Source organism: Camelus bactrianus, chromosome 4, assembly GCF_048773025.1.
Source record: "Camelus bactrianus isolate YW-2024 breed Bactrian camel chromosome 4, ASM4877302v1, whole genome shotgun sequence".
NCBI lineage: Eukaryota > Metazoa > Chordata > Mammalia > Artiodactyla > Camelidae > Camelus > Camelus bactrianus.
In genome coordinates, this window is record NC_133542.1 from 27,802,967 (window position 1) to 27,827,398 (window position 24,432).

General features: G+C 36.6%; 1 protein-coding gene across 18 annotated transcripts in view; it reads left to right on the top strand.

The window, feature by feature from the left end:
- The window catches only part of PTPRD (protein tyrosine phosphatase receptor type D), a 1,875,536-nt gene that overhangs the window by 1,741,727 nt on the left and 109,377 nt on the right, over window positions 1-24,432 (top strand). For 13 of the 18 annotated variants that reach the window (XM_074361573.1, XM_074361575.1, XM_074361574.1 and 10 more), the window contains 2 exons: window positions 2,062-2,222; window positions 14,035-14,147. In XM_074361573.1, coding sequence (XP_074217674.1) covers window positions 2,062-2,222; window positions 14,035-14,147 — 274 coding nt within the window. The remainder of the gene's footprint in view (window positions 1-2,061; window positions 2,223-14,034; window positions 14,148-24,432) is intronic. The other 5 variants (XM_074361578.1, XM_074361585.1, XM_074361581.1 and 2 more) reach the window with 1 other exon arrangement.

Consider the following 24,432-nt stretch of genomic DNA (forward strand, 5'->3'; position numbering starts at 1 on the left):
GGGAGTAGTTAGTAGCAAGAAATTTACTGTGGTGGTATATGTTCTATGTGGTAACAAAGCTTAAAACAAAACAGTGGAGGCCCTTAAAACCATGCGTAGATGTCTACCTTATTTAGGAACCACCATAGAGCCTCTGAGGTTTTACAGCTGTGGTTTAGCATAATAACTCTAGCAGTGGAGACTGTTAGAAGAAATTCTTGATATGGTTTGGATGACCATGAAGGAGGCCCTGAGAAAAGTACCCATGAGACTGGAAAGAGGGTGGATAGACCTGAGGATCACTGATAAGATAAAATCAGTAGTTTTCCTTTCCTAGATGTTGAGAGGCAGGAGGGCATATCTGGGAAGCAGGGAAATAACACATGCAATTCTTAATTTGAGGTTCGATGTAGGAACCTCTCAGAATTGGAAATGAAGGTCTGGGATGTAGCAGCGTTTCTGAGGTAAGGAACATTAGTGGTGAAGTAATCTGCATAGAGTTAGTACTTAAAGCTGGGGCTCACCTTGCTACAGAAGGGTGACAGAGACTAGCAGAGAGCAGAATTTAAGAATGCTGGCACATGGATGGATTCAGAGACAATGAACAAGACAAAATCACTGGAAAGATTAGGACGGGACCAGTGGAGCAAAGAATTAAGGGAGCTAGAGCTGGGAGTTTTTAAAAAGGCTTAATCAACTATGGCAAATCGGGAAAAGCTGTCTGGAAGGGAAAAGACAGTTAGGCGAACCAAACCAGGAAATAGGATCACTTGTGGTGCTGAAGTGAGAAGATGAGGAGCAAGGGGAGCAAGTTGTAAGGCAGCTCATGGATGTGGACCGTTCTCTTGGAAAAGACTGCTTTAAAATGGGGCAGAGTCCAGAGAACATTCTTCTGAGATAGCCTATTTTATTCTATTTCCTGAATTTATGGAGGACTTAATTGCCAAAAATGGTTGTACGTATTTAGAATGCATGGCTAACTTTATGTATTTGTATGTATATATACACACACACTGATTACCAAGATCAAGATCATTAACACAGTCATTGCCTCACAGCAGTTAACTCTTACGTGTGTATGGTGAGAATTTAGGATCTACTCTCAGCAACCTTCAGGTTAAGATAGTCACCTTGCTGCCCTGTAGAGCCTCAGAACTCATTCTTAAAACCATAGAGTATATGTCTTTCTTTGTCTGGCTTATTTCCCTTAGCATAATGCCCTCCAGGTTAATGCTTGTTGTCACAGACGGCAGGATTTTTCATGAGTGAATAATACGATTCCACTGTGTTTGTAACTCACATTTTCTTCAGCTAGTCATCCAAAGGACACAGGTGTGCAGATATTTCTTTGAGATAGTGGTATCATTTCCTTTGGATATATACCCAGGAGTGGGTATATATTTTGGCATCAGTTGTCTACTGAGAATCATCATCTCAGCCTCTGAACAGTAACTGAAATAAAATATGAACTTTTTTTCTTGACAACCATATTGTCACTTTCATACCTCTTGCGTCTAGAATCTGAACATTGGGCTTCTCTTTTGAAACTTATAGACTTTGTCCATTGTTTGTCTTTCATTTTCTAACTGATGCACAACTCTTAGGACTACTTACATAATTTAAGATTTAATGAAATACTGACATTAGGCTGTATAAATTTTTACCTTTTAAATTTGGTTTCCTTACCTGAGTCTTGGGGGCTGGAACTGTAACATTTCTGTTGCTTTTTCACATAGCACTGGATAGCCTATAAGTGGCTCATTGAACATTTTGTGGCTCATTAATTACTGGTACTTACACTTCATAAGATCATTTAATATACAGATCCTAGTGTAAAAAATATCTATGGAGTAATTTAACTTATACTATGAAAAGTGATTTTATTATAAAAAAAATTTCTCTGTAAGGAAAGTTAGATTGTAAAACATCTTTCCTTCCCCTTCCCTCTCCTTCTTCACTAACACTATTTTACATACTTATTGTCAAATCCACTATGTCCTAAATCTTTGCTTATTCTAACACTAAAGATACTACCTAGAACGTGATCATTTTATAACTAACACAGACTCTGTTTTTCCTCAGAAGATGTATGCAACTAGCCCTTACTCTGACCCCGTTGTGTCAATGGATCTGGATCCACAGCCAATCACAGATGAAGAAGAAGGCTTGATCTGGGTTGTAGGTCCTGTCCTTGCAGTGGTCTTTATTATCTGCATTGTCATAGCTATTCTTCTTTATAAAAGGTAAGTTTGCCCAGTATTTCCTTTGTCGTGTTGGGGGCTGCCTTAATTTTGAAGAGTTTATCATCCTTCTGTGGTTATTAGTAGAAATACTTCCAGTAATCACTGTGGAAATGTGTCTACTACTGTTAAGCACAGTCTTTACATTTTGTGCTTTAAAATCATGTTGTGTGTGTGGCATAGACTCTGTTGCCAAGTAGGCACAGGTCCCAGCCTCCATCTTCTGAGATAATAGTTTGAGCAGTGGGAGGTCTTTACTTGACTGTTGAGAAGTCATTACATTCATGGGCAGATGACCCTAAGGAAGCTCACCCTGGATTCTTGTAGATGATTAATGGCTCCATTTCAGAAGTCCAATTTGCACGTGCATTGAGGGTTTCTTTCCCCCATGGCTGTTTCTCAAACCTTAGTAATAAGTAGCTAAAGGTCAAAGATTTAAAGAAGGAAGAGAGAAGTAAAGAAGGAAAGGAAAGGGAAAAACTCCTCTAATGTGTATTTGTACATCTTCAGTAGTGAATTCTCATTTGCATCCAAGAAGAAATGCAAGATATTTTCCTTTAAAAATATATCTACAACCTCCATCTTGATATTCCAAGAATCAGTATGATTTAGTGTCTGATTACAATTAGGATGCAAATAATTCACATTAACCCACGCTTTATCGCCTGTCAATCTCGTTTCGGGCTCCCTTACATATAAGCTAGATTTTTCTTCCCTAGCTCTCTGTTTAGTCAGTTGGATAGAGGACATTAGTAACTCTTCTTCTCTTAAATCCTTCTTGGCCTAAAAAATGTATTCTAAATATACAAATTTATTTTAATTAACAACATATGTAATACATTCTTAAACATTCAGAATGACTAAGGATTATGTCTGCTTCTATCAGGTTTTTTATTTTTATGAAACTTTCATCTGTGTTCTCATTTTCCTTTGTAGTGCTATCTTTCAGAATGCTACTGTGAAAATACTCTTTCCTCAACTATAAGATAGGTTTTCTCTCTATCCTTCTCTCGTTTTCTCTTCTTCCCCGCCATAATTCTGACATTGACTCAGAGGAGAATTTCCTCATTACGGTGGTCATTTACGTATTTAATCTGACAATCTTATTTTCATTTTCCAGACCATGTAGCTGCCTTCATTGGGTTTATTTCTACCTGCATTCCTTTATTAAATACATTCTACTTATGTACCTGGCATAGTCCTTTTTCCATAAGCTCTTTTCCCTCAAAAAAATATTTTTAAAGACACTTCTCCTTTGAAAACACTTTCTCTTATGAGGCTACATGTCATTTTATTCCAGGGTTGAGGGGAAAAAAATGGGACAAATTAAAGAACCACATACCCATAACTCATTAAATTGCCTGTCCTCTTTTGGAAAGAGTGAAAGAAATATCCATCAATCATAGCTTTTTATCCTGATCACTCAATTGTCCATGCCATAACATAGTTTAGCCTTCAATTACGTGCTTTTTCAGCTTAGTTTGACAGCTTCAGTCTTCCCATTCCACTCTGTATTTTATTATCAGTGTGTATTGATAACTTCTTTCTTACGTAAGAGCTAAGGGCAGGAAGCATGAGGTCCCCATGTGCCCCAGAATAAGACACCCTGGGTAAGTCCAGACAAAAAAGCCAGTATCCTTTGTTATGTACAGCACATCCTGCTGGGGGAGTAACCAGATCAGAAAATAAGTGCTTGCTGACAGTTGTATTGCCTGACCATATAGCACATGACACTCTGTGAATTAAGTAACTGTGAAAAAATTGGATAACTTTTAAAAGATTTAAAATTAAGCTTTCTTTATCCACATGTGCTTGAAAAAACGGGCATCTTATTTTAAAAGTTGAATTTTAGTGTGTGCATATGTAAGCATCGTCTAATGCAATTGTTCAGAAATGCACACATCCTCGAATGCTGAGTATATTTAGCTAACCATCTGAAGGCCCATGAAGCATTTCTGAAATAGCAATGCTTGCTTCAGCAGTAAAGAACATTCCTGACTTGAAATTCAAGCAGACACCCAACAATGTCCTTCCTGATTTTCACGAAGCAGTTTCAGAGGAAATCTTCTATAGCCAATGAATAGTGCCTTTTATAGCTTGGATTCTGACTAGAGAATTACATAATAAAGACTGTGTCCCTCTTTTTAGGTGCCTTTCCGTTTGTACGTAAGTCATTCATAATGGCTCAAAATTGAATGTTTTACTATTATTAGTGTGTCACTTCCTGTATGCAAATAATGAGTCCAGAATGAATGAAATACTGTTGACTTACATTATTTTGATTGTCATATACACCCCATTATAAAACTACTTGTATTAGCTATGGATGGTTTGTCCATATAAAATATTTCATCCAGCTGTCGCAGGAGACTTATTCCTATTATATTAACATGGACTAGCACATCCTTATCTCACAATCAACTCATCTGACTTTGTTTTACATCGCCTATAATACATTGACTAATAATCAATGACAAAACAGTATCATTGAGGCCTTCTAAGGGCCTTAAAATACCCTCTGAGCTTTCAGCTAAGTAAAATACAGCTTCTAAGTCATTAGTGTTACAACTTGCTTGCACTATGATGTTGCATTTGAAATTCTGTTCTCTATATGATATGAACAATGATCACAAAATATAAACTGCAGAGGTAAGATATAGCAAGGTTTGGAAATTATCAGGAAACCTGAGTTCAAGTCCCAGCTCTATGACTACGTGGCTATATTTGTTAGCATAACTTTCTACCCAAAAGAGCCTATAGACTGGGAGAAAATATTTGGAAACACTGTCACTGACAAGGGCTTCACTTCCAAACTATATCAACACCTCATGCAACTTCGTAACAAAAGTGGGCAGAAGACCTAAACAAGCAATTCTTCAGTGAAGACATGCCTAAACATGCTCAATAATCTAATCTACAATGAGGTATCACCTCACACTAGTTAGAATGGCCATCATTCACAATGCTGGAGAAGCTCTGGAGAAAAGGGAACCCTCCTACACCGTTGGTGGGAATGTAGTTTGGTGCAGCCCAAAGACTAAAAACACACTTAGGACCCAGCAATCCCACTCCTGGGCATATATCCAGAAGGAACCTTAATTCAAAAAGACACACTGACCCCATTGTTCACAACAGCACCATATACAATAGCCAAGCCTAAATGTCCATCAACAGATGGCTAGGTAAGGAAGATGTGGTATATTTATACAATGGGATACTATTCAGCCATAAAAAATAAAATAATGCCATTTGCAGCAATATGGATGGTCCTAGAGACTGTCATTCTAAGTAAGCCAGAAAGAAAAATACCAGACATACTACAGTTATAATCTTACAGTTACTAGGGAGAGTGATGGGAAGGGATACATTTGGGAGTTTGAGATTTGAAGATATTAATAGGCATAAAATAGATAAACAAGTTTATACTGTATAGCACAGGGAACCAACTACATTCAGTATCTTATGATAATAACCTTTAATGAAAAAAAGAATATGAAAATGACTATATGGATGTATATGAATAACTGGGACATTGTGCTGTATACCAGAAATTGACACATTGTAACTGACTGTATTTCAATTAAAAAACTATAAATAGACTTACCATATGATCCTGCAGTCTTACTCCTGGGCATGTATTCTGAGAAAACTAATTCGAAAAGATACATACACCCCAGTGTTCACAGCAGCACTATTTACAACAGGCAAGACATGGAAGCAACCTAAATGTCCATCGACAGATGACTAGGTGAAGAAGCTGTGGTATATTTTATACAATGGAAAACTCCCCAGCAATAAAAAAGAATACAGTGCCATTTGCAGCAACATGGATGGACTAGAGATTATCATACTAAGTGAAGTCACACAAAGACAAGTATCATGATATCACTTAAATGTGGAATATGAAATAAGACACAATAGAGACTCACAGACATAGGAAACAAACTTATGGTTACCAAAGGGGAAGGAATGTGAGGAGGGATAAATTAGGAGTTTGGAATTAGCAGATATTAACTACTATATATAAACTAGACAAACAACGTCCTAATGTATAGCACAGGGAACTACATTCAATATCTTGTAATAACCTATAATGAAAAAGAAAACAAATATATGCATGACTAACCCTGTTGTTGTATGCCAGAAATTGACACACTGTAACTGACTGTACTTCAATTAAAATAAATAGACTTACCATATGATCCAGCAGTCTTACTCCTGGGCATATATTCAGAGAAAACACTAATTTGAAAAGAAACATGCACCCCAATGTTCACAGCAGCACTATTTACAAACGCCAAAACATGGAAGCAATCTAAATGTCCATCAACAGATGACTGGATAAAGAAGTTGGGGGGGGGGTGTGTGTAATGGGATACTACTCAGCCATAAAAAAGAATAAAACAATGCCATTTGCAGCAACGTGGACAGACTAGAGCTAATACTATGTGAGGTCAAAGATATTATATGATATCATTTAAATATAAAACATAACACAAATGAATGTATTTACAAAATAGAGACTCACAGACATAGAGAAAAAACTTACGGTTACCAAAGGGAAGAGGATGTGAGGAGGGGATAAATAAGGAGTTTGAGATTAGCAGACACCAACTACTATATATAAACTAGATAAATGACAAAGTTCTGTTATATAAAACAGGAAACTAAATTCAATATGCTTGTAATACCCTATAATGAACAAGAATAGATGGATGGATGGATAGATAGACAGATAAAACTGAGTAACTTTGCTGTACACCAGAAACTAACACAACATTGTAAATCAACTATACTTCAAGTAAAAAAAAAAAAAAAAAGCCATGCTAACACTCTGGGCCTCAGTTTCTTCATTTATAAACTAAGTATGTATATTAGATAATTGAACTTTTTAACAACAATGTTCTATAATCTGAGAACATAAAAACAAGTAATAGAATTAATACTATATTATTTGACTCCACTTTGTGTATGTTTTCAAATGACTCCATGTTGCCCTTCATCTGTCCACCCCACAAAGTAAGAATACATAAAATTGAATGCTGTTAGATGTTCATCTACCCTGCACACCTGTTACATATGTAAGGCTTTTCAGTCATTACTTCTAGAACTGTCCAGGAATTATTTCTATAGAAAATATTTTTGAAATAAAGTGTTAACTTACTTCTATGGAAAGCATTTAAAGATGGATGAGAAGTATTTATTATGTACCAGAGAAGGAAAAACCTATGAATTAGGAGGTTGCAAAGAGGTAAACCATGGTTTAGACATAATCAACATCCTTGAATAGGCATAGTCCAATGAGACACTGCAAAGAGGGTAAACAGGTAGATATGACTAAAATATATATAGACTTCAGCTTTTTCACCTTTTCCCCGGTCCAGCATTGGCTCTCTGTGGGCTCTATCTCTTTAGTATTTCCAAGGTGTCATCAAAGAAAGACAAAGACACACAGTCCAGAGTATTCTGAGATGCTGTGAAGAAAATATGCCACCACGACCATCCACAGTGGGCAATGCTGACTGATTGTGCCTTCTAGCCTTTGAGTATCTTGTAGGTCCTTCCCTAAGCCTGGAAAGCCTCTCCACTCACCCCCACAAACCCTCCTCTCAGCCTGGCTTGCTTTTGCAAGTAAGCTAAGATCTACTTACTAAATGAAAGCCTTTGTTGAGTGCCCCACTCCTGTTCTCTTTTCTCTACCAGTTCAGGCTGCCTTGGGGTTCCCCTCTCTCCGCTCTTAAAGCACTTTCTATTTACCTACACTATAGAACCTACTGCATTGGTGTCACTGCCCAGTTACTATCACTGCCCATTTTCTTGACTTTCTGCCCCTACTAAACTGTTAAGTCAAGGGCTACATCTTAATCTTCATTATATCCCTTGTGCCTAGTAGAATGCATGGCACAGAGGATATTGACTAACCAGATATACGCAAGTCAATAGAGTAAACAAGCGGAGGGAACTGAGTTTAACACTATCACTCAGTATCACCGTCATCTGGACTGGCCAGAGCTGTAATATAACCCTCAACCTGCAATTTAAATACACCACTTCTAAAAGCCTCTAAACTTAGCGATTTGCACCAAATACGTACCCATATGTGGGGTGAGGCTGACATTTCTGTGGCAGAATGAGTGAATTACAGACTACGTACTTGTTCATTCCTAATATTCAACAGCCTGTTCATATACAAAACTGACAATTCAGGGAAGTACTTCTCTTTCATCCAGAGGAATGTATTTTCCTACAACTGATTCACTGATGATCTCATTGATTAAAAATGGATTTTAGAAAACAAAAGATTAATATAGAATGCAACAATTAAAAAATAAGCAAGTTAGAAACATATGTAAGACTTTTCAAAAACATGGAACCACCAAGTAAATCACTTTAAAATTAATAATAAAAAGAATTAAAGTGTGTTTGATATCATTTTCATTATTCACTCTGTATGTGTGTATTTGTACCATTTAAATGTAGACTTTGTATTTTTAAAAAGAAATGAACTGGATTACATTCAAGCCAGATACTCTAGCTACATGGGTATATATCTTAATGGCTTTGAGGTACATGTGGTACCTTTATTTTTGCAACTAAGAACTCACTAAATACTTTGCAATTTGCCTCAACATGAAGATTGGTTAGAGGAATTCTTTTCAGGTAAAGGATATACACTGCACAAAGAACATGGTTATTTAATCAATCCACATATTATAACGGGCAAAAGTGTCTGTGAGCATGGGCTGGATGTGTTCACAGACAGCGGTGCCTCTTTGACTAGGAAAATACCTGTCATGTCTATGGCTGGTAGTAAAATATTTTTCCAGATTAGTGCAGCTATATAGATGGGTCATGCTCTGTAGATTTAAAATGATGAGTATTATATTTTCCAAAACTGAAAATGTATTTTAATCTTTTATTGGAAATAAAGATTTATGGTCACCTATCTAAAGGTGTTTCAAGAAATCATTTCTGCCACTTTATTACCTTGTGGCGTATTATACAACTGCGCACATTTTTGTGCAGTCAGTGCAATTTGCAGGTATTTTGTATCATTAAAGGAATAATGTACCTCTTAACTGAAGACTAATTTAAACGAACCAAATTTCTTATATGGAATAATGTTATATTCCCATTAAGTACATTAGTCGTTTTCTCATGGCATGTTTCATAAAAATTAAATTACATCTCTACCATCAAACACTTGCTGGGATGTAATTGTGGCGGTGTTTTGTAGGTTGATGAACAGAAGTGAAGCTGACATTAACACACAAACACAAATGCTTCAGTTAGCCATGTACCCTCATGTCCTCCGTTTGCTTCATGATTAGAGACCTTCGAATATTTTGATATGCTGTCATTTTCTAATATGTGTCAGCTATATGTCCCTGGTTGTGAGCACTGTTAAATCTTGGTTGTAACCATTGGCCAACTAACATTTAGCCTTTCTTTCTCTTTTTTTGCTGCATTAAAATGGAGCAGTAAACCTGACAGGTGAGGAATAGAAAACAAACCCCTTGAATGCTCAGTACAGAAAAGATATGGGCAGACTTTGAAGGTATTGAGGGGGTAAGGGTGGAGATTGGAATATAAAAGATGCAATTAACAAAGTGGAAGATGGACAAAGCCTAAGATATGTAAAATATATATATAGATAGATAGATAATCTATTTTATATAAAGCTAAATTTAGAAGGTAGTAAAACCAGTCTCTCGTTAAATGAGAATCTGTATGTGTTAATGTAAGCCATTCTGGTTTTGTTTTGTTTGTTTTTACTCGGAATTTGATCTCAAGACATCTTATATATGAATACTAGCATTTTCACTGCTAATATTGATGGCAATGCCTTAGTGAAAACTTTTAATTCCACATTATTTTCTATTGTCTTCCAGCTGCTAATAATAATAATAATAATAATAATAATAATAATAATACCACCTTATCCTGCTTATTTATCCAATCTAAGCTTTCAGCTGTCTTGCTCATACCAGTATATTTATGTATCTATCCATTTGGATAGACATGAATTCCTAATTCTAACTAAACTAAGAAAAGAACCTCAATGCTCATCTAACCTGTCTTCCTCCCAATGTTTCAGTCGGGTGGTTTTCAATCATTGGTCCCTGGACAAGTAGCAACAGTGTCAGCACCATCTAGGAACTTGACAGAATTACAAATTCTTGGCCCTCCGACCTCAGACCTGCTGAATAAGAAGTTCTGGGGGTCGGTCTAGTAGCCTGCAGTTTAAAAAGCCTTCTTAGGTGAATCTGATGCACAGTGAGGTTTGAAAATCACTGCTGTGTTATCTTCCCTAATGTTACTCAGCTCTGGTCAGCAAGCTCCATTACACTTTCACTGACAGGAGACTGACTACCTCTGAGAAGGTGTGCTTGCCACTAATCCTGCAGAAAAACACAAAACAGTTTTTTGTTTTGTCTTTTTTTTTTGGCAAAACAGCAAAACACTCTGAACCCACTTAATACGCTCAGAGATCTATGTTCTTATTATAACGCTGTCCACATCTCACAATTCCATCATTACCTTCTTACTCTGTTAAGATGAGTTAGGCCAAAAGCTGGATACCGTCTTCAAGCCTCCCTCCCCTGTTTCATAAGTGAGGAAACTGAGAAGGTTTGTAGTTGACTTACCCAAGAAGATACACATCAGTAGTGGCAGAGGGGAGGTTACAGTGTTTAAACCGATTTCTTTGAAATATTAATATTCCAATTAATATATTTCTTCCAAAAGTCTGTTCCCATCTGTCTGAATATCTTTGTTCCAAATAGATATGATCTTCCAGACAATTTCCGTTTGTTTTTGCTCCCCAGTTTACCTGTAGAAAAGAGCCAGATGAGACTAAGAGAAAATAAAACCCCACTCAGACCACAGAGTAGCATTTTTGTTGTACATTATTCACACCCCAAACATACACATATATGTGTATTAGCAGCTTCCGCCATATCTGAAATGCTATGTGATCTTCTATTTCCTTTTTACCCATATACCCCCTGTACATGGTAAATACTTCTCACTGAGAGAAATAAACTTACCCTAGGCTCTATAATCCTAATAGAAAAAATAACATAGCAAGGCAAAAATTATCTCTTTCTAGTCACTATCTGTTGCTTTTTTTCTAGTTGAAAATGAGAATACTGTGATTTCTGAAAACCTACCCATGGGGGGGGGGGGTACTTACTCTTTATGTTCCTGTTGGGCCTTATTTTAGACCACTGTGTGCCAGTTAATACTTTGCAACAGTAAATTCAGCTTTTAAACATTACAGTTGTTACTGATGATGACCAAACTTTGCATCTTGCAAACCTTCCTTAGAAATTCTTCGTTAGAAAACAACCATTTTAGCACATTTCTGTTTAAAAAAAAATGTGCTAAAAGAGTGTGGGCATCCAGACGTGCCCATGTTGTGATCATCAAAACCAAATGAAACAAAACAAAATTTAAACAGCTGATTTTCCTAGGATTTTTGGAATCTGGTTTCTTGGAGATTATTTTATTTGAACAGATTAAGTGAGGGAGAAGTTAGTTATTAAATATCAGGTCACCCCTCCCACTTAGTACCAGTATAAACTGTAATTTTAGTCCCATGCTCTGGGTTTTCAAAGACTCACGAGACAACACGATGTGATTTTCAACTTTCCTGGCACTGGAGACACTGACTAAACATTTTTAGAGAATATCCTTTTCTTTATCTCCTACTTACTGTCACTCAGCCTGGCCTCAATGAAAAAGAAGAGAAAGAGGATGTCCCACAACACCTGCGAGAGCACAAGTGTCCTTGCCCATTTCTACACACAGTTTCCATAATCCTCCAAGAAAGACTGCAGAGCCATTTTGCAGAGATAAAAATCCAGGTTTTAGTCATTGGGTCTGACACATCAGTAAAGAAGTGTATCTGTGCCAAATTGTGTGAAAAGACCAAAACCTGAGAAGGGACACCGGGATCACTTCCAGTGAGAAGGCCAACCACTTGTTTGTAACACGGGGGACTGATTTACTGGCCACATTCAGTGTTTCATTAACCCATTTAAATTCTTCATCGTCACTGGTAAAATGTATCTCTGTATCATGAGGCAAACACCCACAGCATAAACACAGGGATATTTATCTACAATGAAAGTCGTCATCATATCCTTCTTCCGCATGGTCTTCTGAGCCCCTTTCTCTCTTCCTTCTCCTATCTTTCTCACCAGCCCTCCATCTCTTCTTTCCCTTTCCTCCTCACTTTTCACTCCAAATAGCTCAAGCTGCCACTATCTGCGGCACGCCTCCAATTCACTGCTTTCCTCTGATTGATAGAATGGTTTGGCAGCATGTTCTAGCCTAAGGCTATACCTGACACTTTTCGGGTAGAAACAGGAAATCTTGAGACAGGTTAATCCAAGGTTCTGAAAGAGCAAGGTGTCTAACATGACTCACCCAAAAAATCTCATTCTATTGAGGATGTTGTGTCAAAGGCATTGCACTTGAGCACATCAAGTGTACTTTCCCTTTGCGTCAATCTTTCCCTCATCCCCTGGTTGGTTTTATCCTATACAGATGAGCAGAGATGGAAAGAAAGGCTATGTAACAGGAGCCCTCTGGCTAACCATGGAATGACCAGGGTGGCACTGAATGCAAGCCCATTACCACAGCAACACTGATGAGTTATACCACAGTCATATCCAAAAGAGCAAGGGAAAGCTCCCCAACACTGTTGCACCCCTTCCCCAATTAGAATGCATTTGTTTTGGGCAGGGGTGAGATGCTAGGATTATGATTCCAGCCTGGAGATGGCTAGAATCCATATTTGGAATAAAGAACAGATGGAGGCCTTTTTAAACAGTGAAGTAGTTTTTAATCTAATTCAACCTTAAAATAGCTAGATACCACTCTGTGATTATTTATGTTTGGGGGAAAAATGGATAAAGAAATCTTATGGAAAAAACCCTGCCATTTCTTGCATAGACATTTATTTAAATTACACATGACACCTTAAGCAAGGACATTTAATAAAACTGGTAGATAGTAATTAAACCAAAGATAAACTGAATGGTGTAACAAATTACTTATAATAAGGCACTGTTAATGGTTCATATGCCTTGAATGATCTTTGGGAGAGTGGGACTACCCACTAGGTGAAGTTATTTTTCCTGTGACTGACTTTAACAAAATACTAATCACAGACAGCTTGACGCTAAACAGCCAAAACTATTTTTTTCCTTGGTATTTGTAAAAGAAAGATGTTTGTTTTATGAGGTCCTAAATATCCTCCCAGGTACTAGGCTAACTTGGAATCTTAGAAATGCACTTACTGTATTTATCTGCCTTATGGGCAAATCCTATGCAGATGCACTTTGTAGCCACCAGTCATGTATACTTAGAAAGGGCAAAGGAGGGAGGCGGGTTTGGCTGTTCAGCTTGAGGCTCAGTGGTCTGAGCTTTTTCCAGTGGTAACCGCAATCTTTACTATTGGTTCCTAAGGTGACTCTATCCTGTTCCTCACAAACAGAACTAGTGGATAAGGGAGAAAAGCTGAACAGTACTTCAGACATCTCTCACCAACACCTCCTTAAGTCTAAAGGCAGAGTCACTGAACTATTTACTTCTAGAGCTGAAGGAAGACTTTGAGATGATCCACTTAAAATTTTCAGACCTCAGGAAACATTGTAGACCAAGAGACAAAAAAATAGGTCACAAAGGTCAAAGTTTTAAAACTACAAACTGGGGGTGTAGGGGGTGGGGCATGACTCTCAGCTTTTGTAATCTGTTTCATTTTTTGTGGTTGACTTATTCTTAAATTTTTATTCTTCCCCTATAGGAAGAGGGCAGAGTCCGACTCTAGAAAAAGCAGCATACCAAACAGTAAGGAGGTCCCTTCACACCATCCCACAGACCCAGTAGAACTAAGGCGCCTTAATTTCCAAACACCAGGTAAGATGCATGACTCATCTTGTCCATAACACAGTATGACCGAAAGTTTTATAGCCCCATTGATAACTGCCTCGAGGGGTGAATACACCACTTTATTTCAAACAAGTGTTGTCTTTTACTTTACGATTATTGAGACCCGCCAAAACATCTGCCTTGAAAGGAATTTATGTTCTCTGTGTAAAACTGAGGTGGGGTGGAAAAGAAAAAAAAAATTAATTTTCCTTCAAATTTTGAAAATACTATCATCTTTTAAGACTACCATTTTTATGAGCTTAGCTTAGCAGTTTTATTTTCAAGGACACCTATTTGGACAGAATTCAGTTTCTCATTTTATAAAGCAAATGAATGGATGGATGGATGAATGTCATCTCATTCATCCCATTGGGAAAGAATATATTTTTTCCCTATTTCCCTATTAATTTGTGTCTGTGTTACTTTGAAAGAAAGGGGGAGGGAGGAGAAAAATAAAATGAGGCAAATATTTGTATCTCTTAAATTATTACCTATACTAAATCTCATTGACCAATTTAGGTTTCTTAATTGGGGAGATGCATAAAGTGACTGAGAATAAGAAAAGCATGGTTATTTCTTAAAATATTTAAGAAGATTAAGTGCTTCAACAGAGGAAAAATATTCCTGCTGAAGGGCATTTTGTGCAGTATTGTCAATCGAAGGCTAGCTCTGTTTTGCTTTCTTTCACCTAAATCTTGTTTATGCCAAATAATGCATGATAGAGCTAAAAACTAGAAGTGAGTGACACTGTCTTTATACCTACTGATAATGTAAAGTCTAAGAGCTGATCTAAGAAGTCTATTTGATTACAATTTGACAGTAGAATTGTACCCCAAATTGTTGGTAAGTTTTTTGCGTGTCACATGTTCTAACTCAGTGTTGGGACAGTGAAGATTTATTAAACTACACATTTGCAGTGAATTGCTTTGACCTGAAAATACATGGTTTATTATATTTAGTATATATTTTTTTCTTTTACTTTATAGATATGCCATAGTAACTAGTAACTATTCAGTAAAGAGAAATGCCTGGCATTTTCACTGTGGCTATTCAAATCATCATAGAGTGGGATGTTATTTAAAATTCTCTCAAATGAGTTTTTTTTTTTTAAAGCAAAGATATATCTTTATCAACATTAAAGGTAAAAGAAAATTTTTATGTGGCTAAAAATCTGTATGGAAATTTTTTTTTAAGGCTGATAAATGGAGACTATGAACATGTGCACGATGACTGAACAAACTTGTGTAGACCTCCAGGATCACTGTGGTCCCTTGGATGCTCCCTGTTGAATCGCCCTCTAAGGGCTCCATTAAGACAACTTCATATGGATTGAGTAGTAAACCCTCTCAGTTGCGCACCTTTGAAATAGCAGTGTACTGACCACTTTAGACTGCAAGCACCTTCTTTATAATGGACCAGGAATTCATGAACTTTTCAGTTTGGCTGAACAATGTACAGAGTAAAGCCAAAGAAATTAGCTGCTACGTGACTTCCTGTGTATGTGGTCTTAACACCCTTTACAAGAGCAGCACACAGCAGAAATGGGGAAAATCGATATGTTTCTCAGTACTTTGCTGCTCAGCCCTGCCCCATCTCCTTTGGCTTCTATGTAAAGAGTGATTAGCTGAAAACAACCTGGGCCTTCTCACAGAGACAGAAGCATAGTACAGGTTTGACTATAAAGACAAAGGTAGCCCCTACAGAAGAGAGCCAGTGGGATTTCTGTCCCTTACCACCACCTCCAGCAACAACAGAGAATGTTTCCAGGCATAAACACGTGAATGGGAATTGTAAAGAAAGGATTATTAGCTGAATGCCAGTGGCTACCAGCAGGGAAATAAAAATGCCTTCAACTAAGACACCCTCCATGTTCAAGTTTCTCTCACTTTTGTGGGGAGTTGTGCAAATATAGACAAATCCAAGAATTCTATTAACAATCTCATTTTCACAGTGTATGTGGGAATATTAGATTCATTTATAGAGAGAACCTGCAAAATTCTGAATAAGTCACCTGAAAGGAGAATGAAGGTTACAACTGAAGGGACATTGCTTGTTGTCACCAACGGCATTACCAAATTAAAATGGGGACCTAGGTATGTAAGATTAGACTCACCACCTCAAATCGATAATGGAATAAAGTGGGCAAACTGAGTAAAAAGGAGAGAGGTGATTTAGTAAAGGAAGAGAATAGAACAGGAGAAATTGTCCCCAAGATCCTGGCATGTCTGTTCACTGAGGCGTCATTATGCTGTGCCCTTCAGCTCAGGATAAGCAGTCTACTTAAGCTTGATTTGTTGAAATAGACTGTGCCTCCCAAGCTCTATGATGCAACCTGTTGTCCTGGAAATTTGACCAATTTTTAAAGAAAGCAGACTCAACTGTTAATGTGAAATTCATAGAAACGTTGCCATTTGCTTCAGCCAGTACAGATTCCAGCCAGTGGCTGTAAGTTTCACTTTACCTACTTGCCAGTAAGATGAGAGCACAAGAGGTTGAGCCTATTAACCAAGTAACCTTGTTGTACTTTCTCCTCCTCCCTGACTCACAAATAATCAAGGACTTTCCTGGATGATAAAATAAAATGATCCTTTTAACTCTAAAAAAAACCTTTTCAGGTGTTACACAGGAAGTGATAGCTGTACGTATGGTTTTGGATTTTAAACTATTTATCCTTCACTTCCTACAATGTACTTTTATATACACCATGTTTTGAGTGTAAAATTATCCACAACTATTATAAAATTTGACAATGTTGATCAACGGTATGCTTAAGTAGGAAATTAATAATCCATGATTTTTAATGAAATCAGAAACCTGTGATTTATATAACCAGCCCCTAACAGAACTTGTTCATGAAAGTAAACTGATTTCCAATTCTGATGGGTTTACTGTGGATGGTAAAATGTCACACTAACATTACCATTTGAAATTCTGTAGGTCTTTGAGAAAGTAAAGGAAGCACACTGCTTAATACACTAATTCTTAGTTCTACTTTCCTTAAAAAAATACTATCTTGTAATTGAAAAACATCTATTTATATTTTAAGTTACTTATTCTTGTTGGAGAGTCTAGGTTTAAGGAGTCACACGTTTTATCCCCTGAATTCTGCCTTATATTCAAAAGATACTGAAACATAATTCTGCATTTCATATAACTACAGTATTCTGACATTAAGTACTTCAAAGAATTCTTTACTACACTGCAGTACCACGAACACCTCTGTCTCTGGGTCAGGAAAAGGAAAAGGTCATAATTCTGTCCCCTACTACTCAGCTAAGGCACAAAGTGAAAACAGAGAAGTCTTTTGTTTTCACAATAACCATCTTTGTGAGGTTGTTGGATGTGGAGAGGAACATTGCTTTAGCACACTTGCCAAATTCTGGATAATCACCAAGTTTCTCTGTTTGTGAAACACTGTGTTCAGGCATCTGAACAGGATGAGGAAGGCTCATACTTTCCCGATTAAGAGCAGGCACCTCTGCTTGTAGATATTTTCCATGAATATATTTATCTGTCTATTGAGGTTCGGATGGCAGTGTACAGCCAAACCGTATTTGTGAGAACCTGAACTACCTAATCTCTTAAGAGAATATGGTTTACAAGAGTAAAGTCATCAATTACTGGTTTTAACAGGGACAGTAAGAACTGGTGTGGGATTTGTCAATTAAAACAGCATTGCTTGTGTCACCAGTGACTTAGAAATGTAACGGAGAGAGCCAGGTATGTAAGAAAGGATCATTTAGCTAAGGCAAGACTTACCACCTCAAGTGGAACAGAACAAAATGGACAAAATGAGTAAAGGAGGGAGATGTAGTAGAAGAATTGTCTAGAATTAACTGCCGATCAATTTTTACAAGTCTTTAAGATCTGTCCAGGAAGGGAAAAAATATTCACTTATAAAAGATGCTTTTAATGAAACCTCTCTTAAGCCTTACACATGTGGACAGTGGCAACTGGGTATGCGTTAGGATGGATGACAGATGAGTTACATATTTAAAAAAATTTAAAAAGGTAAACTGTGTCCATTTGCCAAGGTTGGGAAAAAGTTTTTCCTTTTTTCTTTTCAAAAAAATTTCCAGTTCAAAAAAAATCCAAGTTATTTTATTTCATCAGTGTTTCTTAATTATAAAAGCAGCACATGGTTACTGAGGAAATTTTTTATAAGTAGAAAATAAGCTTTTTAACAATTATACATAGGTTATAGCGATACAGTAGTGCATTAAATATTATTAAAATTTTGCATGTGTTTGAAAATTTTCACAAGTTTGTAAAACGCAAAAAAAAAAAGAAAAATTACCCTCACCTTGTTATTTTTCTTCCTTTGACATATTTAAGATAAAAATAGATTTCCTATAACACTCCAGTTTGACTCTCCAAAATGTCTACCATATAGAGCTCAATGCATATCCTTCCAGACTTTTTTCATATGTATATACAGTTCTTTAAATGATAAAATATATAACAAGTGTACAGACAGGTGCATATACATCAACTGTCCTAACATTTAACCTGTATATACACAGACCTTTTTCCAAGTTAGTGTATTAGGTTTTGTCTCTTTTTTAACAGCTGATAGTATTGATGGCACTGTTTTCTACAGATGTTACAAAACCTATCAGCTCAATTCTTATTAACGGAGGCTAAGTTATTTCCTGTTTTCCTATTACAAACAACATAGTAATGAGCACTACTGAGCTCTACTCTTCTTACCATTGTTGCCACTTCTGAATGACAGACACCTGGAAGTATGACTGCAGAGTCCTAGGGTAGGCACATTTACCATTTTGATAGAGACTGCCAATTAGAGGTATTTTTGAAATACCGTAAAAGCCTTTACATACAGATTAGCCCCTCTGAGCTATGGCCTCAAGAACTGGCCAAAATGACTAAGATAATTATAATTTTGCCAACTGATGGTAATTTATAAGAAAACCAAAGAAATGACTGGTATGTGTGCCTATTTCTACTTTCTCCAACAAAGCAAATTTAGAAGTTTAACATCTTATACAAATTAGCTTTCTTTGTAGCATTAAAAGGTGTAAGGGAGCATGTAACTAATGGTGCCATATGGTCTTCTAGTCACCACCTTCCTCTGTACCAGCAAAAGTCTCCCCCCAGCCAACCCACTTTGGTTGATCTGTCAGTTTCCATTAGAACATTTTTTTCCTGCAAAATTCTTTCCTGCAGTATCTATACCCCTTGCTCAAAACCCTCAGTTCTCCCCCCTCAAAAACAAAACAAAACAAAAAACAAACTTCAAGTAAAAATGAAATTCTGATGTTTAAACTTGTACCTTTTAGGAAAAGAGATTTAAAAACTAATGATCAGATGTTACAACATAAAGACCTGGTATTTATTTCGTGGGTGACCTTGATAGGTTTTGCCCTAAAGCACACATGGATGATAGGTGATTGATGGGCTGTGAAAAACAAAAACTCATAAAAAGTTCAAGTATCAGAAATAGCACTATCAGCAGCAGAAATGTCTGCACAACAGCTGAGTGATTTTGAAAGCTCTTGAGCCATCTCTTCTGATGCACTGATAGTGTTAACTCGATCAATGCTACCAAGATCAGTTTCTATATTTCTCTCATCTTCATATTTTATTTTCTATTGTAGGTAACTTAGGCATATGACCTAGATTAACAACACCACACCAGATGTGTCCTTTTATGTTACATTAAAAAAAAATTGGTTCATTGAATCTAAATGATAAATTTCTAACATAAAAGAACATGGTTTATTCAAATTTCGTATTTTGAGAAATCCTACATAAAAACTATTTTTAATTATGCTATTTAGGGCTTGCCTAAAAAAGCATTCTTGGAGTATCTTTTCCTTAATGATGATCCTTGTCATGGATTAAGTTAAACTGTCGTTGTTTTACCAAGAGGCAATTATACCATACAAATCACTGTTCTCTTCTGTCAGTAATTCACCATTCATTTGTGAGACAGATTATAAACAGATTATTTGTAGTTATTCAGGTTATTCTAAGTAGTGCATAAATTATGTTAAAAGCTGACAAACATTTTATAAATTAAGTATCTATGATTTATTAAGTCAGGTAGGTACTTTTGATTTGATGAACAAATCAGTTTCTCCCTGTTCCGTGACCACAACCTGTTCTCCAGCCTTTATCGTAATTTGCATAATTTGTTGGAAAAGAAAACTATGAAGAGAGTATTACTGAGTCAACATACGTAGATAGTAACAGAAAAAAATCACCTAATAGATGTTCCATCACTATAGTGACCTCAAAACCTCTACTTAACAAAACTGCTCTAAACTGTATACAGCCTATTGGCATTTAATGTGAAGTTAAAAAATAAAGCAAGTATTTGATAAACATTCCTCTATAAGTAAAAAAAACCTTTGAAGCATACTGTTGGTTAGATTACTGATTTATTGAAACAGAATCTTTGAAAAGCCATACATGGTAAATTAGGTTTTCTTAAAAACCGTAGAGCTGTTTGGCAAGAAAAAATTTTAGCATGAACTAAAGGTATACATTCAAAATATTTTCATGGAAGCTCACAATATTTGGTAAGAAATATCTTAAAAAACACGGATGTGTGTATGAGCACCCTTTACCTGTTCCCCACCTCCCTCACAGACATACCTTCTAAATGAAGCTAGTACATTACTGATACGTTTTCTCAAACTGAGGATAGTTTCTGAGATCTTGTTACTGCATAAATATCCCAAACAATTTCACAGGCCCATATTTATGTAAATGGCACCATTCTCCCAGGGGTGTTCGATCATTTAAGAGACAGCATGGCAAAATAAGAAGTTCGCTAAATGACAGTTGACAAGATCTGGGATCAAACCCCCGGCACAGCCATAGTTTTACTGATAAAGTTGATCCTGATCAAGTCCTTTTACCCCTCTGAGCTTACTTTTCCTAACTCGTGGAATTAATAGGGGATGGGAGCGGAAGATAAATCCACAGGGGGTCAATCACGGGAGAAGTATACACTCCCATCCCACTCACAATGCTCAGTGTCTTGCCCAATGCCTTGTGGACACCAGCATGCTACCTGTCACTCTCAACCTTCTTTGATTTTAATTCACACACAAAAGGAACTTTTTGCTCTTTTAAAATAGAAATCACTATCTTGTTAGCCAAATGTGGCATGCAAAGATCTTTGCTTGGACCACCACTGACTTTCACCAAAATTATTAGTCTATAGTGAAAACAGGAGAAAGTCACATAATTATCTGGATTTTCAGTTGCTATTGAAAACCTGGAAAGTCTCACCCTCTTGGCTCTGCAGTACTCCTTGGAAGATATCTGCTAGAGCTTTTCACCCTCTGGAAGTTCTCCACAGTCTACATCAGCCCTAAAGATGACCCTGACATTGACACTGAATGTTACTTGCCATTCATTCCAAGCTTATTATTTTTCGTGTAACAGGAAAATATTTCTCTTTCCTGAGCCTCTACCGAAAATAGAGAAATGAAAGACAGCCCTAAGAGGCTGCGTGTTGCACAGAAATGGGGAGGAATACATTTCCTTTCAGAGTGTTTGCTTTTCAACACCCGGTTTTCTTCAGTCATTTACCTAGGCAACCTTGCCCCCCTGCTTTAAGGATCTTAACTTTCATTCTAGAAACAAAACAGTAGAAAGATGCCAAAACCACTTATGATTTTGCTATTTACTAGATGAGCTAACACATACAAGTAAGTCACTTAACTTTTCTAGACTTCAGAGCCCTCTTGTATAAAATGAAAATGCTAGACGAAGTAATCTCTAAGCCACATTATCAGCCTAAAATGCCATGATTTTAAAGTTGTATGTCTTCTAAGGACACCACCATGAGGTTACTGGCACAAATATGTTCCCTATTAAAACTCATCATCATGTTTCTTCCTCCAGTCTAAGGCAGATTTCAGGGACTACATCTGTCATTTTTCATGTTGACAGTGTATATTGTGGCTATCATAGCTTCAAAGTGAAGAACTGCTCAGATACAATGTGTGCCTTTAAAATACATTTATGTTGTGCATTTGTAGTTTTGAACTGATGAGGTCATGACCCTGGCAAGTCCTCATCAGCTGTGAGCTGTACTTTAACTTCTTTGCTGCTAATAGTGACTAAAGCACTAAAGCTTGCTAATGGAGATCACAGCAGATTCAACGGTATCACCAGGAGAAAGCTCATCTCATTCTCATAAATTCTGATATCATTTGTGAATGAAAAAAATGAATTTACAAGACCCCCAAAACATGCCCATAAGACTGAGACTCATTACTAGGGAACTTTAAAAGTATCAATGTCTGGTTACCATACCCAGGGTATTCTGAGTTAAACGGTCAGGTGTGCAGCCTAGAAAGAAGGAATTTTAAGTCACTTCAAAAGATGCTAATGGTGCTAATGTGAAAATATTCTTCAAATAAAAATGTTGGTTTGCAGACTGTGAGCAATGGCCAGGTTGCCAAAGACTGAAAAGATACTATATTATATCAAGTTCATAGTTTCCTTAGATTTCTCATTCAGATTTTAACATGCTTAATTATAACCTATCAAGTTTTTTTCCATACTGGACAATAAAGAAGTTTTAGGGGAATTATGTAACAGTATTTTGCAGTAGACCCTTGGCGATTATTTCTGATACAAGCTCAAGAATTTCACATTAAGTAATAAATGCTGGAGAGAGTGTAGAGAAAAGGGAACTCTCGGAGTACACTCTTGATGGGAATGTAAATCGGTGCAGTCACTGTGGAAAATAGTATGGAGATTCCTTCAAAAAATAAAAATAGAGTTACTAAATGATCCAGCAATCCCACTACAGGCATATATGGAGAGACAACTCTAACTGGTAAGATGCATGCACCCCAGGGTTCATAGCAGCACTATTTATAATAGCCAAGACATGGAAGCAACCTAAATCTCTACTGAAAGAGGAATGAATAAAGAAGATGTGGAATGTTTGTGTGTGTGTGTGTGTGTGTGTACACACAATGGAGTACTGCTCAGCCATTAAAAAGAATAAAATAATGCCATTTGCAGCAACATAGATGGACCTAGAGATTATCACATTAAGTGAAATAACTCAGAGAAATACAAATATCATATGATATCACTTACATGTAGAATCTAAAATATGACACAAGAACTTATTTACAAAACAGGAGCGGACTCACAGCCATAGAAAAGAAACTTACAGTGACCAAAGGGGAAGAGGGGGTGTGAAAATTAGGAGTTTGGAATTAGCACTATAAACTACTATATATAAACTAAATAAACAACAAGGCCCTACTATCTGACACAGGGACTTACATTTAATATCGTCTAATAAATAAGCGTAAGGGAAAAGAAAATGAAAAAGAATATATATATATACACACATACCTAACTGAATCACTTTGCTCTATACCGGAAAATAACACAACACTGAAAATAAACTATACTTAAATTAAAAAGTAATAATAAAAATAAATATGTAAGAGTTTCATGTTTAGAGGACTTTCATCCCAGGTTTATTCTTTAGCATATTTTTTACGTTAACATTTATACATTTAATAATGTATAATAATTTGGTTAGCTAAAGAAAACTGTATTAAAGTTACTTCAAAAAGTTGGCAGTTCAGCTGCATTTTCTATTTTATAGAATGTAAATACTCCCCACCTCTCTAAGAAAAGACATATTAACTTTTAAAACCTTTACATATGAACTACATCCAGGAGACCCTTCTCTGCTCAGAAATCCTATCTGCTTGAAGTAGAAAGGAGTTACAAAGAAGGAAGTGACTCCAGAATTTACTTAGCGCCACATTTTTATTTTACAGATAAAGACGTTTAGGTGCTTGATAACAAGAGATCTGTCCCTATTAGTAGATGGCAGCCCTAGAAGTAGAATTCATATTTGGCATACTAGTTCAGGATTTCTTCTCCTGTACAATCAGATTCCCACAAGCTTTCCTCCCTTTTCTATGAAACATCAGTTCTGCCATTTTTACTTGTCCTAGAACTTTGGTGTAATACTGACAAGTCTTAAATAATAACTCTTAAATGCCATGGTATCTTTGTATGTGACATATACACGTCCTGCATTAGAATGTAATGGATTACTCCAGTTTTACTGGGATTTCTCTGTTAACTAGTTTCCAAAGTAACACTTCCAGACCACGTGCCAGTGCATGCCAGAAGTAAATTATGTTGATCGCATCTTTGGTTGATTATGATGGTCTTCTACTATTGTTATACTAATACTTTTCCCATCTCCAACTGGCTTTACTTTTTGCAGCTTTGAGCAGTAATTCAGTCC